The 16,203-nt window shown below is 46.7% G+C and overlaps 1 protein-coding gene across 1 annotated transcript in view; it reads right to left on the reverse strand.

The window, feature by feature from the left end:
* EHD4 (EH domain containing 4) overlaps positions 1-16,203 on the reverse strand; it is a 74,952-nt gene that overhangs the window by 19,131 nt on the left and 39,618 nt on the right. Inside the window, exon 4 of the mRNA XM_008016928.3 lies at positions 271-683. Coding sequence (XP_008015119.1) covers positions 271-683 — 413 coding nt within the window. The remainder of the gene's footprint in view (positions 1-270; positions 684-16,203) is intronic.

Below are 16,203 nucleotides of genomic sequence, written 5' to 3' on the forward strand. Positions count from 1 at the left end.
CACCCCAAGTCCTGATAAGCGCCTTGTGAAGCGCTCTTATTAGCTCCATGGTACAGACTGGAGAACTGCATTAGCCATCTGCTCAGGAGTGTAGAGCCAGGAGCCAGGGTGTCGGCAGGGCCACCTGACCTTGAGGCTGTATTCTTAACCTAGGGCGTGTTCATTCCTTAAGCCTTCTGGAACGGAGCCTCCTCCCACCCACCTTGCCTCTGGAGAGGAGAGAGCAGAGTCCCAGCCCCTGGCCTCTGTGCAGGGCGTCTCCTGGCTTACCTTGGCCAGCCTTGCTCGCTTGATGAGGTCGTTGAGTTTGCGCACCGCTGCCTTCTGGGGGAGGCTCTGGATGTCTCTGAAGAGGTCCTGGGCCTCGGCCTCGAAGAGCCGGCGGTTGTCTGTGTTCTGCAGGGGCTGCGCCCAGAAGGAGCCAATGTAGACGCGCAGCACCTCTGGCGTGTTGATGACCTTGCCCAGGGACCACATGAGGGCCCCGTAGACCCGCATCAGCTGCTGCGTGTCCACTTGGTCGGCCTTGTTCAGCACTACACGGATCTTGTCGTCCTGGCCCCGGAAGGCCTTGATGGCCTCTGAGAATTCATCTGAGATGTCCAGCTTGTGAGCGTCAAAGAGCAGGATGATCCTGTCCACCCTCTCGGCAAACCACTGCAGGACCTGGCAGAAGTCATAGCCTGGGTGGAGAGAAGGACACATCAGTGTGGCCACTGCTGCAGGAGACATGTTTCCTAGCGGGGCTCAGGAACAGTCTTGCTCTCCAGCAGCTGCCAGGGAGACAGCCTTGTCTCCATCCTGGAGGCAGTGGAGGCCTGGTGACTTGAAAATCATGGTCTGGATGAATCTGGGCGGGAAGGACCTGGGCAGCCCTTCCATAGGAGGACGGGGGAAATAGAATGGGGCTCATGGTCACTTTGGGAATTGCTGACTTCCATATCTGCAGTTTCATTTGGTCCTCATGAGTGTTTCATTTCACCTAATACAGACCTTTTGCTTGATGGCAAAATTGATCAGTGGTTTTGTAAAAACACAGGCCATGGGTCAAAAGATCCTACTTCTGAAAAGTTTCACTTTTCTGAAAGCCCACTTAGAGAAGAAAGAGAACCAGAGGCCACCTGGCGTCCCATGGGGTATCCCGTAAGCATAACAGAAGAGGTTTCACCTTCAATTAACCCAAGTTTGTAGAGTGCTGAGGAGGTCAAAGGTTGGCCCAGCAGGTGTTGTGATCGAATATTTATCTTTGGACTATTTATAGCTCAGGTATATTATAAATATTTTTAAAATATTACATCTCACAGTCATTGTGTAAAATGGTCTCTTGCCAATTTCTTTTTTTAAAATGGCCAGGCCCACAGCAAATTCTGTTCAGCCTATTCTGGCCAGCTCCACAAATCCTGCAGCTGCGTAAACACTCTTCAGCCCAAGGTCAAGGCTCTCGGGCCTTTCCCCAGGGAGGCAGATTCCCACGAAAAGCAAACAAGAGGAGGCCAAGCCCACGAAGTTGACTTTTCATCTCAGTCTCATCAGTTGCAGAAGCAGAGTCTCAATCCAGCCCAGCTAGTGCTGAGATGTCCCCTTGCCCGACCCCCACGCTAGGGGTTGTCTCCCCTCTTCTTTTAGATTTTGAAAACTTTCAAACAAACGTAAATATGTGTAAGTCATATAATGAATGCTGATGTACCTGCCACATAATTTTAACAAATGTTGACATTTTGCTTTGTGTGCTATTTCAGATACGATTTAAAACCAAGTCTAGTTTCTTCAGATAACAAAATACAGTGGTGAGACGGGACTAGATCTTCACTTGTCAACACAGGCAAATCTCCAGAAAAGAACAAGAGTAAAAACTTAGTTTCAAAATGATATGTACAGCAAGGTGACATTCGTGTAAAATGCTAAAATACAAAATACTCAACCATCTATGGATATAGACTATAGCACAAATACAAAAACGTCAACAGCGATTGTGAGACCCTGGTTGGCCGTGGGGGTGGAGGAGGTGTGGATCTAAGGCAGAGGAGGAAGTATCTGAGGGGAACAATCTATTAGGTGAAAATAAAGAGGGTCTGCGGACTGAGGTTTCCATGCATTTGAAGAACAGGTGTTAGAGGAATAGCTGAACAAGCCAACTGGATTCAGGTCCATTTTTCATAAAGAAAACAAGACACTCGGTAATGCTGAAGCCCCCTGTGCACCCCTCCCCGAGTCCTTCCCCCCACTAGGAGGCCGCTGTTCGGAAAGTGGTGTTTATGCCACCACACGCGTGGATACTTCCAGTTCATGCTTTTCATTTCTCTGTTCTGTCTCACTGCGCACTCCCTGACTCCTCGGGGATAAGGAAGACAAAGGCCGTTCTCGGAATGTGGGCCAGAGTTTATTTTCATTGCTGTCAACAGCCAGTTTAGGTCAGAGGAAAATAAAAAACCTACTGACAGGGTCACACATAGTATGCAAAGATTTAGAGTCAAGGTTTCACTCTGAGTTCTGTCCCGAAAAGCCAGAACAAACTGCCCCCTAGGGTAACACAAAGTGCTACCGTCATTTGAGACAAACGTGTGCACAGACAGCCCTAGCCCACAGGACTGTAGGTCCTCAGAGGATGAATGAACTGGCTGTTCGCTGGGTGCCGGGAAGATGCTTTGGAGCCACCCTGCTGGGGTGGAAGATGGAACTGCATGGGGCCTTGCTTTTCCAGGAGAGATGATTGATTCACCATGCTGACCTGACCACTCACCCATGTGGTCTTCCTAGTGACCAGCTGGGGTGTCTGAATGTTCAGAAACAAATCAAAGAAAATGCTGTGTCCAGGGTGCACATGGAGTGAACGTGAGTTGCTTTTGCTGAATACCCTTCCTGTTGGGTCGGGGGGTATCCTTTACGGGCTGTGGGGCTGAAGGTGTGGCAGAGAGCCCCTGGCCCCATTCCTTAGCAAGCTGGGGCATAGGCATGTGATCTAGAGTTAGACATTCACCTCCTTCCACCAGAGAGGAGTGCTGAACCTTAGGGAAATGACACAAAGACACAGTGAAAATAAGAATTTATTCACGGTGGTGGCGGCTTCCTAACTCTTTTCTAAGCCTAGTTCTCCAACTTTCCCATTGATCCTGTGAAAAATTCTCCAAAACATTTTCTTTCCTGCTGAAATTAGTTAGAATCAGCTTCTTTGGTTTGCTATTGAAAGCGATGATAGGGCTGGGCGCGGTGGCTAATGCCTGTAATCCCAGTACTCTGGGAGGGAGAGGCGGGAGGACTGTTTGAGGCTAGGAGTTTGAAACCACCTGGCGATATGGTGAGACCCTGTCTCTACAAAAAATAAAAACAAATTAACTGGGCGTGGTGGCGTATGCATGTGGGCTCAGCTACTTGGGAGGCTGAGGCAGGAAGACCACTTGAGGCCAGGAGTTTGAGGCAGTGAGCCATGGACACACCACTGTACTCCAGCCTGGGTGAGAGAGTGGGACCGTCACACACACACACACACACACACACAAAGAAAGAGAGAACCACAGTTGGTAAACAATCCTCCCCTCACCCCCATTGAAGATTTCGGAATACCTCTTACTGTCAGTTCCGAAAGAAACCTGCCGCCCAAACTGAAACACAGCTGTCACTAGCTGTGCTCGCGCCAACTCAGCCGTGCAGATGCAGTCTCTCTTCCTCTCAGGGCCGCCTGGGTCGAATGGTTAGCTTTGCAACACTTGTGTTTAAACTTTAACTTAAATTGGAGTTCCCAACAGTTAAGTATTTTTAAAAAGGATTCCATTTCAATGCTATAGTGAAATCAAAAGTTACTAGGAACAGAGTTGCCAGATTTAAGTTTACTGTAAGTGATGCCAATACTCATGTCCGCAGGACGGGTGTATATCCATATTTTCTTGTGTTAAAGCAACAATGAGAGCTTAATACAGTTCGAGAAGTACAGGTAGGCAGAGCTGTGTTTGTTCTGTCCCCGAGCAGGTGTAAGAGGACTGCCTGTCACACATCAGGCAACACAGTCAAAGGAGTAGAAATCGCCGTGTCCAAAAGAGAGCAAGGAATGATCAACGCTGGGAGAGGCTGCTCTGCTTACCACCTCCCCCTACAAAGTCAGGATTATTTTGCCACTGTAAGCACGTTAAGTGTACTGCACAGTGGGATTAAATGAGTCACACTGTTGTACGACCATCACCACCACCCAGCTCCAGAACTCTTTCACCTTCCCCAATGGAAACTGAACCCATCAAGCACGAATTCTCCCTCCCTCTCTCCAGCCCTGGCGACCACCATTCTACTTTTTGTCTCTATGAATCTGAGTACTCCAGGTACTTCATGGAAGTGTCCTTTTGCGCCTGGCTTCTTCCACTCAGCGTAAGGTCCTCAAGATCCATCTGTGGTGTGGCATGTGTCAGTCTCCCTCCTCCTAAGGCTGAATAGGTCTGCTTGATTCTTGCATCATGAAGGACTCAGGCACCAAAGACCTAGCTACCCCCAAATCCCAGCGGATCTAACTCCCAACATATCATTTAGTCTGCCTGCTAAAGGAAAACAGTCATTCAGAAGGACCTAGAGACCACTGATCCTCAAAGCCTGTTCATGCATTGGAATGAAATAAGGGGCTTTGCTAAAATTTAGACTCCCAGGCCCCTCCCCAGAACCACTGAATCAGCACCCTGGGGACTGAGCCTGGCGATCTGCACTTAGAAGCTCCCCAGATGACTGCAATGCGTGGTGCAGTTTGAGGATCACTGTCTAGACTCAATACCAGGGTGCGGGAATTGTACAGATAGGTTTATGTTCCTGTTGGTTGGCAAGCAACAAAACAAATCAAATACATTTAAAGGAGTATTATTTCCTTTTATTTCAAAAAGTTACCAATAGATGTTTAGGTGGTGCATCACAGGTCCAGGAAATGCAGAATTGAAACATGCTTATTTGAAGATGGATTTTAAAACTCACCCAAGCTCCCTGCTCTTGCCCATGCTGGGCCCTGGCCCTGCCAAACCCTTCCTCTATGGTCTAGATCGGGCCTAGAGATCCAGCCCAAATCCTAGTCATTCTTCAAAATATCTGGGCCAACTTTGATTAAGTTAGACATTATGTAACTTTAAGCTCCAGTTTTTTTCACCTGTAAGATCGGGTTGTTAAGTGATTACATGAGAAATGTTTTCATGGCGTTGAGACTCTGTTAACTTTCAGCAAATGTGAGCTGTGGTTACTCTGGTTTCCTCAACTGCTCCCCATCCTGAGTTCCCTTGCCTGTGCTGCCTATGGCACCACTTGACACAGGGTATTAAAATCAGAGGGATGGGCTGGTCTCTCTCATTAGATTATATATTCTCTAACCGTAGGAACCATGTCTTCATCATGGTCACACAAGATAGTGGTGGACAACTTGGGCCTTGGACCCAGACTGCCTGGGACCTTCCCGGCTCCATCACTTACTAGTTCTGTGACCTTGGGCAAGTTACTTCACCTCTCTGTGCCTCATTTCCTCATCTGTAATAATAGTGTCTTAGGGCTATGCTAGGACTGATAATAGTATCCACAGGCCTCAGGAGTTGCAGAGTTCATATAAGTGAAGCATTTAGAATCACCTTGGCACCTAGAAAGCGGTCCAAAATGCTATCTACTGGTTATTTTAAAATCTTTGTATCCAGTGCCTGGCACACAGTGGGGATGCAAGAAATATTTGTGGGAGAAGCACAGTCTGCGGTTATAGAAGGAAAGAAAATCATTTAGGGTGAAGGCGACAGTGCACTAATGCTTGAGACGAGTGAGAGAATCAGTGCTCAGAAGTAGATAACAGAAGATACCAAGGGAACAAAAACACTGTTCATCTGCGGTCAATGAGGCACCAGACTCACAGAAGCCCAGTGGCCTTCCTTTCCTACCAGCAGGTCTTAAAGATTCCAGCTTGCTTCTCAATTGAATCTATGATTTTAATCACAGACGCTCCCCAGCTCAGGAAAGTCCTGTACATACCCACGCTGGCTGGGATAACGCAGGGCACACGTTTGTACCCAGAAGGATAAGAATAATGAATGTTTCCAAAGGTTCTATTAGAGGGTGGTTAGGTTCCCAGGAACACTAGAGGTTAGCTACGCTGTGCTAAATAGGCCTGTGAAGGAAGCGATCACTTAGAACAAGGTTGAAAACCAACAGGCCTCAGACTGAATGTGGTGCTCAGCTGCTGTTTTGTTTGGTCTGCATAGCGGTGTTTTTTTTTTTTTTTTTTGAGATGGAGTCATGCACTGTTGCCCAGGCTGGAGTGCAGCGGCGCAATCTCAGCTCAATACAAGCTCTGCTTCCTGGGTTCACGCCATTCTCCTGCCTCAGCCTCCCGAGTAGCTGGGACTACAGACACAGCCACGTCGCCCTGCTAGTTTTTCGTATTTTTAGTAGAGACAGGGTTTCAACGTGTTGGCCAGGATGGTCTTGATCTCCTGACCTCGTGATCCACCCGCCTCGGCCTCCCAAAGTGCTGGGATTACAGGCGTGAGCCACTATACCTGACCTTTGTTTTAAGACAGGGTCTCACTCTGTCATGTGGGCTGGAGCGCAGTGGGGTGATTATGGCTCACTGCAGCCTTGACTTCCCTGGCGTAAGTAATTTTCCTGACTCAGCCTCCCAAGTAGCTGGGATCACAGGTGTGCATCACCATGCCTTGCTAATTTTTAAAACCATTTTTTATAGAGATGGGTCTCACTATGTTGACCAGGCTGGCCTCAAACTCCTAGGCTCAGGTGATCCTCCTGCCTCGGCCTCCCAAAGGGGTAGGATTACAGGTGTGAGCCACCGTGCCTGGCCTATATAGTGTTTTTACAATTCTGAGTGGACTGTGTTTGGTCTGGATGTGCATTGTTCAGTTCTTACAGACAGCCCAGTTCATAGGTGCATCCACCTGGTGTTCAGTGCTGGGTAGAGACACAACAGCTCAGACTCAGCCTTTGAGACCAAGCTCTGTGTCCTCTGAGAAGCGGCCCCTGCTCTTCTGGGATCCTACAGGAGTCCTACAACCCTGCTGGGCTGTGAGCCATAAGGGTAGGCCTTCTCACCTGCTGGTCACAGCCCAGAACAGTGCTGACTAGGAGAAGGTCTCAGTCATTGCTTCTGAGAGGATTGAATGTTTTCTGTGAAAAAATCTGTTCAAAATTCCCAATACTGGCTTTAAACAATGGTTTGGAACACATGTCTCTGGACATTGAGAGTACACTGAACATCTTGGAATTTTACAAGACACTTCAAAGACAAAAGTGGAAAATGGATTGGTGAGTAATCATGGAGTGTCTAGGATGTGGTTGGAACGGTCACCGAGGGACACACTTCTATAAGCCCCAAACTGGACGTGATCTCAATGTCCCTCAACGGGATGGGATGGATACACGGTGGCACAACTATTCAGTGGAATACCACTCAGCCGTGAAGAGGAATGAACTGCATGGCTGAATCTCAGACATATTATGCTGAGTGACACAGACACCAGGGAGTGCTTTCTGGGGGATTCCATTCCTATGAGATTTTAAAACAGGCAAAGCTAAACTATGGTGACAGAAAGCAGGCAGTGGCTGGCTGTGACGGGAGCCCAGCTGGTGAGTGAAACGGACAAACAGGGAGCGTCTCAGGCTGATGGAAAGTTTCTATAACTTGATGATGGCCGTGGTCACATGAGTATGCAAATGTGTCAAATTCACCAAACTGTACAATTAGATAAAATAGATGCATTTTTCATGCCTGTAATCCCAGCATTTTGGGAGGTCGAGGCGGGTGGACTGCCTGAGGTCAAGAGTTCGAGATCAGCCTGGCCAACTTGGTGAAACCCTGTCTCTACTAAAAATACAAAAATTAGCCAGGCTAATTTTTGGCGGGTACCTGTAATCCCAGCTACTCGGGAGGCTGAGGCAGGAGAATTGCTTGAACCCGGGAGGCGAAGGTTGCAGTGAGCCGAGACTATACCACTGCACTCCAGCCTAGGTGACAGAGAGAGACTCCATCTCAAAAAAAAACAAAGGTGCATTTAATCATATGTTATACTTCTACAAAATTGACTTAAAAAGCAAAAGTAAATAGGAAGAAAAGAAAGAAAAAACCCGGCCGGGCGCGGTGGCTCAAGCCTGTAATCCCAGCACTTTGGGAGGCCGAGACGGGCGGATCACGAGGTCAGGAGATCGAGACCATCCTGGCTAACATGGTGAAACCCCGTCTCTACTAAAAATACAAAAAAATAAGCCGGGCGAGGTGGCGGGCGCCTGTAGTCCCAGCTGCTCGGGAGGCTGAGGCAGGAGAATTGCGCGAACCCGGGAGGCGGAGCTTGCAGTGAGCAGAGAGCGGGCCACTGCACTCCAGCCTGGGCGACAGAGCGAGACTCCGTCTCAAAAAAAAAAAAAAAAAAAGAAAGAAAAAACCCAAGGCTGCTAAACTTGTTTAAAGATACACATCTCCACAAACTGCTGAATGGACCAGGAAGTTGAAATCTGTTCATCAAGGGGCTACATACCTAAGCTGGCTGTATATGGAGATGAACGAAGCTACGGTAGAAGTCTTAAAGCTTTAGAGGAAATCGGCCTTAAGAACCACTCGAAGCGGCTAACCTGCATCCTGATTTCTGGCCAAAGTGATGACATCCTCTCATGGTGGCAGATCAGGAGCGAGAATGCTCCAAGGTTGTGAGAATTGGTTTCAGCTAGGCACAATGCAACGTGGCCTGGGGCACGGACCGATCTGGACCTATGTGAGTTTGCACGTACGAGTGTGTGTTGTGGGCGCAGGACTCAACATAACCATAGAACCATCCCACAGTGCTCAGTGTATTTTCAACACTTATTCATGCAATAGAAATTTCAATTCTTTAAGACCTTCCAGTGAAAACTGTATTAGTATGGAACAAAAAAGAGATGTAATCAGTCCTGTTGTTTCAAAATATAGTTTCTTTCTTTGCCAAAGGACCCAAAAGCTGCACAGCTTGGGGAACTAGGAGAAAGAATCTGCTCTGCGGAAGATCCCAGATTGGCATTCCCGGCTCCACGTTCTGGGAACAAAGGGAGGGGGCAGGAAGGAAGGAGCCCCTTCTACCCAATCAAGGGCTTCCCGTCACAGCCCCTGTGGAAACTGTGGTCCTCCATCCTGGCCGGAGAAAGAACCACCAGGAAATGGTATAAGGGGTTAGAACAGTTGCTCCCTGGCTCAGGTCAAATTTGGCAGTCTATTTTTAATAGAACAAGATAAAAATAATGCTTAAATTTATTTTCAGAGCCAAGTTTGTAATTACGAGTTTTAAACAAGATGTGTGTCTATGGCCAGGTGTGGTGGCTCAGACCTGTAATCCCAGCACTTTGGGAGGCCAAGGCAAGAGGATCACTTGAGCCCAGGAGTTCGAGACCAACCTGGATGAGTGAGGCCCTGTCTATATTTAAAAAAAAAAAAAAGAAAGAAAGAAAGAAAGAAAAGAAGAGAAAGCAAGCAAGCAAGCAAGCAAGAAAGAAAAGAAAACAAAGAAAGCAAGACAACAAGCAAGCAAGGAAAGAAGGAAGATAGATGTGTGTTAATGAAAGGATGCAAAGCAATGGAGCACAGGCAGAAATGCAGCCGGGCCCCTCCTGCCATGTCCCTCCTCCCACTCCTGCGGTGGGCAGGGCCACTTGCCTGTGGTGGTGACGGAACACTGCCTAAGACTCTGCTCAAATCTCTCCTCTTTTCGAGGCCCTGCCCACCCCTCCCAGAGTTAGCAGCTCCAGTTCCATGTGGGCATTCCTACCCCTGCCCCCAGCGCTTTCTGTGTGGCTCTGTCTGTGCAACCCCAGGCTCTCCTGGCTTCATGTTCACCTTTGTGTCCCTCCAGCACCCAGTGCAGTGAGCAGCCAGCCCGAGGCAGGCACCAAGAGTGCCTTCTTGTTTCATCTTCACCAATCCAGGTTCCATCCCCACCCCTTCTTAGAACCCAGAGATAATCTCCAAAACTCTGAGTGTCCCTGATTACTTCTAAAATAAATGTTTACAGAACAAATTCTCCATGGCTAACCTCTGCCTCAACTCTCAACCTTTGCCCATAGTCTCTTACTAAGCCCCACCCTCTCCACTGCACAAACCACACTGGGCTCTTTGCTATTCCCCAGTAGCATCCTGTACTTCCCTGTCTCCACACCCTTGCCCAGGCCCTTCTTTCTGCCTGGAATGCCCTTTCCTCTTCTCCATCTACAGCCACTCATCCCTCTGGAGCACCTTCCTCTGGGTGGCCTTCCCCACCCAGTCAACAGAACTGCCTTTCCTGTTTCCTCCTGATGGGGTCTGCCGCAGCCTGAGAGCAGGGCCAAGTCTTCACTGTGTCTGTAACCCAAAGGCCCACTGCAGATGCCTCACACGATCAAATCAGGTTCCTGGGGGACAGAGTCTTATGGCTTTAATGAATTTCCTTTGTAGCACTTATACTCTGAAATGGTATATAAATTTGCTGATTATAAGACAGAAATTCTGAGGGTAGAGACTCCACTCCTTATTATATTCACCACTACAAGCCCTGGAATTACTACTGAACACAGTAGGTGTTCAATACATTTGGTTTATTCCTCCAAAAATTAAAAATGGAACTATCATATCATCCAGCAATCCCACTTTGGGTATTTGTCCAAAAGAAATGAAATCAGGACTTTGAAGAGACATCTGCACACCCATGTTGACTTCAGCATTATTGGCATAATTTCTTTATCCATTCATTCATTGATGGACACTTAACGGCAATAGCCAAGATGTAGAAATAAGAAAAGCATCCATCAATGAATGAATGGATAGAGAAAATGTGGTGTACACACCCAGTGGAATACTATTCAGCCTTAAAAAAGAAATTCTGCAATATGCAACAACATGGATGGCCCTTGAGGAAAAAAACATGCTGAGTGAAATAAGCCCATCACAGAAGGACAGATATACCTAATTCCACTTGTATAAGACATGTAAAATAGTCAAACACACAAAATCAGAGAGGGGAACTGTGACTGCCAGAGGCTGTGGGGAGAAGGAAATGGGGCTTTGGTAATCAACCGGCATAAAATTTCAGTTAGGCAAGATGAGTAAGTTCTAGAGATCTGTGGGACCACACTGTGCCTATAGCCACATTGTGCTTGTAATGGATAGTTAAAAATGTGTAAAGAGGGTAGATTTCATAAGTGTTCTTATCACAATAAAATACAGTAAAATTGGTTTAATCAAGTGAATTCACTTGAACAAGAAATGTAACGATTTTTAGCAATTTGGCAGGGTTAGCTGCTTAAATAGTGGTATGCGTTTCTAAAAAGGATTGTTACTAAGTGGGGAAGTGTAAATCATCTCAAAGTAAACATCAACTACCTGGGATCAATCAGGTATTTATTATAAATGCACTTTCGAAAAGAGTCCCTTTAGTCAATAATAACAGTCACTTCAGGGCAAGGAGTCTCTGCATTGTTTCCAGGCTGAGTTTACTTTGCAACTAGAAAAGGTTGCTTCTGAAAATGTCCTCCTGGCTGAGAGCAAAATGATAGCTATAAATCAATAACTGCAGTAAATATTTACTTAGCTCTTACTACATTCCTGCACTGCCCTGTGAGCTCCATTATCACTACAATCTTGTAATCCCTGCAACAATCCCATGAAGTAGGTACTTTTATTACCCCCATTTTACAGGGGAAGAAAAAAGACTCAGAGAGGTTAAATAACCGATCCAAGGCACACAGCTGTTTCTCAGGGGAGCCCAGATTCAAACCGAGGGTCTCGGATCCCAGAGCCTGTGCTTTCACCCACTGCGCTGCACCATATGTGCACCAGGATGGTAGAATCAGAGGTGACTGTACTTTATTTTCTCCTTTTCGATTTGTGTTTTTCTAAGTGTTCTACCATGAATATATATTATTTTTATATCAAGAAAACAAATATGCATATTGTAAAAATGATTGGCCCACTTGTATGATTATTGAGGAGGTTGTTCTTTTTCTTCTACAATGGCGCTTTTGGTGAAGGTAATTCCAGCACTTTCCTGCCAGAGGCTATGCTGGGTGTGCCGAGCACCACCCTGAGGGGGAAGCAGTATCTCAGCAACTACACCCCGGAGGAAGAGGCGGCCCCCAATCAGCAGGAGCAATGGGAACTGCTGATGACAAAATAAGCCACAGAATGAATGGCTCTGCTCCACCAGCCTTCTCTCCTCCCTGCCCCCTTCTCCCCAGCTGACCAGACGCAGGGCAGTGGCGGGGAGGGGCTGATACCAAACTCAGTCTGGGAGACTGTCCAGAGGGAACACAGGTTCCCAAGCTCCTTTTGCAGAGGCTGGATGTGAGTTCACCTCAAAGCTTTCAGCTGGTAATGGCCACCTCTCGGAGAATGTAACTGGCTACCAGAAAACTCCGACGGTTGTCTCCTGGTACCTAGCCTGAAGTGGGTGTGGCCACTGAACCTACCAAAATTTAAGTAAAAGCAAGAACCAGGCGTGCCCGGGACCCCGTTGTGCTGTTTATCTGCTCTCTGCTCTTCCCACTCCTCGTTCCTTTGGGATTTTGCCCAAAACTCTGTAAATTAATTTTCCTGTGCCTGTTTCCTCATAAAATAAACAAGCTAACCTCACAGCCTGTCCCTCCTTCCTCTGGGGGATGTTGTGACAATAACAGATGGGTGAGCCACTTGTCCCTGAAGGCCCCTCCAGGGCAAGGGTGGGAGAGCCCCATTTCACAGGTTCATGCCACGCCACAGACATGGGAACAGAGGAAGGTTCCAGGCCATTACTCAGGCCACTGAACACTGCTGCTTCTGGGCATGTGACCAAGTGAAAGGGAAAATTGGGTTTCGTATCTCACTTTCCATCTCAGATGAAATATCAGATGAAGAAGCAGGCCCATTTAAAGAAGGCTGAGCCCTGGAGAAAGACAGCAACTCGGTATTATCAGTCATTTTAGGCTCTTTGCTGGAGAGGGAAGTTGGTAAAAAACGTACCAAGAAAATCCTGTAAGTCCTGGAGCCTGGCTTAACCATTGCATTCTGCTGGGCCTCAGTTTCTATAGCTGTGAGTCAGATGATCAATAAGGATTCTTTCTAGATCTTAAATTTTAGCTGTATAGGGTGGTTCCAAACAGTAAGCTTCTTTGAAATAAAAAGTCAAATTCCCAGGAAAATCGATTTAGCTCAGCATCTATATAGTACAGACACGAACTAGTTACGGTGCCAGCCTAAGATGACCCTTCAGATGGCTACAGGAATACTGAATGAACAACTCTAAATGACACCATTATCAAACCATAAGTTTCATTTCATTATATCCCTTCCACTGGATTCATGTGCTATAGCATTTGGGCCGATTTGAAGGTCCTTGAATGTTTCTTCTTTTGTTTGTTTGTTTGTTTGTTTGCTTTTTCAGATGGAGTCTTGCTTATCACCTAGGCTGGAGTGCAGTGGCGCAATCTTGGCTCACTGCAAGCTCCGCCTCCCGGTTGATGCCATTCTCCTGCCTCAGCCTCCTGAATAGCTAGGACTACAGGTGCCCGACACCACGCCCAGTTAATTTTTTGTATTATTATAGAGACGGGGTTTCACCGTGTTAGCCAGGATGGTCTTGATCTCCTGACCTCGTGATCTGCCCGTCTTGGCCTCCCCCAAAGTGCTGGGATTACAGGTGTGAGCCACCGCACCCGGCCAATGGTCCTTGAATGTTTCTATAGGTGTAATTAGTTGCCCTAAAGTTTAACTTATTGTCATCCAATTCCAAACAATCCTATACTGAAAGAAACTATCCGAGAAAGGGTTGTGAAATGAATGACTTCCAAGGATGCTTAAAAAGTCCCCCCATCTAACCTTCTGATATCGTTATATATTAGGATGAACAGATCCAGGAATCCCGTGTCACGCACATGGAAATTGTCCATTCCTCATTTTTCAAGTGGGCTTTGTGTATAAGTCAGCCAAGAAAGTCTCATACAATATGTCTATAAATCAGACGGAGTTAGCTTGGCAAACATTACTTGCACTGAATTTTCTTGAGGCAAAATGCCAACAGACTCCACCCAAATGTGATGAGGCCAAACATTTATTAACAAGGCTTTGACCGTGACAATGCATCTTGTCATTCTGTGGTTCAGAAGGGCAAAGGTAATGTTTCTTTAGGTTACAGTTTTCTAAAGAGAAATGTTAAACCAAGGGGATGACAACTGGGGTCAAAAAGGACTGGAAAGCAACTTCTGACCTGAAGACCCTGCCGCTCGCCCTGCCCTGTTCCTCTTTTCAAACATCTTGGCATTGCACAAGTGTCCTGCATGCTTGTGGACAACAGCCAGCTCTGCAGACCAGCTCTAGCAATTAAGTTATCAGCTAACCAGTTCCTCAAGCCAAACTATTACTCAGAGACAGTCATTTCTGGGCTTACGTCACAGATGGAAAGAAAGACCCAGTCAGTGGGAACCATGGGAATCCACACGGGGCTCCTTATAAAAAAAATGACTCACTTATTTGCTAAAAGACGTCCATGTAGTTACCAACAGTATTTCAAAACAGTCAAATACCTCCAGAAAAGGAAATACTTTAGAAAGGTATACATGAAAAGATGCTCAACCACACTAACCATGAGGAATGAAAATTAGAATTGTAATGAGATGGTGGGTGTGTAAACGGGCATGCCTTCTACAGTGGCATTTTTGGCACCAGCTAACGTAAAAAGACCGCAGTTCCTTTTGATTCCAAAATTCCACTTCTAGGAATGCATCTTAGAGTTACATCTGCACATTTTTTGGATTAGTCTCTATTTCATTTTTTTTTTACATTGATAAAGAAAAATTGTATATATTTATCATGTCCAACATGCTGTTTTGAAATATGTATACACTGAGGCTGGGTACAGTGGCTCATGCCTGCAATCCCAGCACTTTGGGAGGCAGAGGCAGGTGAATCACTTGAGCCTAGGAGTTTGAGACCAGCCTGGGCAACAAGGTGAAATCCCATCTCTACAAAAAATACAAAACATTAGCTGGGCATGGTGGCACGCACCTGTAGTCCCAGCTACTCAGGAGGCTGAGGTGGGAGGATCACTTGAACCCAGGAGGTCAAGGCGGCAGTGAGCTGTGATCATGCCACTGCACTTCAGCCTGGGCGACAGAGCCTCGAGATCCTGTCTCAAAATAAAATAAAGTAAAATTAAATTAAAATAAAACAAAATAAAATAGGCATTCATTGTGAAATGGCTAAATTGAGCTAATTAACATATGCATTACTTCACATACTTGTTTTGTTGTGGTAAGAACACTTAAAATCTACTCAGCGATTTTTTTTCTTTTTTCTTTTTTTTTTTTTGAGGCAGAGTCTAGCTCTGTCACCCAGGCTGGAGTGCAGTGGTGCAATCTCGGCTCACTGCAACCTCCGCCTCCCGGGTTCACGTGATTCTCCTGCCTCAGCCTCCTGAGTAGCTGGGATTACAGGCGTGAGCCACCACGCCTGGCTAATTTTTGTATTTTTAGTAGAGATGGGGTTTTACCATGTTGGTCAGGCTGGTCTCAAACTCCTGACCTTGTGATCCGCCCGTCTCAGCCTCCCAAAGTGCTGAGATTACAGGCATGAGACACTGCACCTGGCCAGCAATTTCTTTTTTTTAAGCTCCTCCCTACTAGGCACTTTTCAAGATACATTTGCACATTGTGCCAACTGTATACACTTGCACTATACATGCTAACCTGTCTACATCCACTGTGGCACTGTTTGTAACAGCAAAAGATTAGGAAGAGCCTGAATGTCACCCACCAAAAGGATGCCACCTATTAATTCTGGTCCATCTATATGATGGACTGTGGCAGGCAGCTCCAAAGTACAGACAGGGACAAGCTCCAAGATTTACTACAAGTGGGAAAATCACGACACAGGGCAGTGGAGTGAATCCTGCCAGGGCTCCATGGGAGTGGGTGGGTGAGCTGGGAGGAGCCCCAGGGTCTGCAGACAGGGTCTGCTCTGGGAGAGAAACTGGGGGACATGGGTGGGACAATCTTCACTATCTTTTTGTAGCCTTTTGTCCCAAGCGCACACACACGTACCCACCGCAGGGCGCTTCAGAAAAAGGCGGAACAGTGCATAAATGGTCTGATCTGTGTTTTGCATCTTGATTTGGATTCCAACTGGAGGTGACTTTGAGAAAGAGACTAAGATTACAGGTGAATGGAGGTTTCTTGAGGAAACTGCATCAGGGCACATGTGAGAAATATCCCTAGATACAAGAAAGAGGATTA

The sequence above is a fragment of the Chlorocebus sabaeus genome, chromosome 26 (assembly GCF_047675955.1).
Source record: "Chlorocebus sabaeus isolate Y175 chromosome 26, mChlSab1.0.hap1, whole genome shotgun sequence".
Classification (NCBI taxonomy): Eukaryota; Metazoa; Chordata; class Mammalia; order Primates; family Cercopithecidae; genus Chlorocebus; species Chlorocebus sabaeus.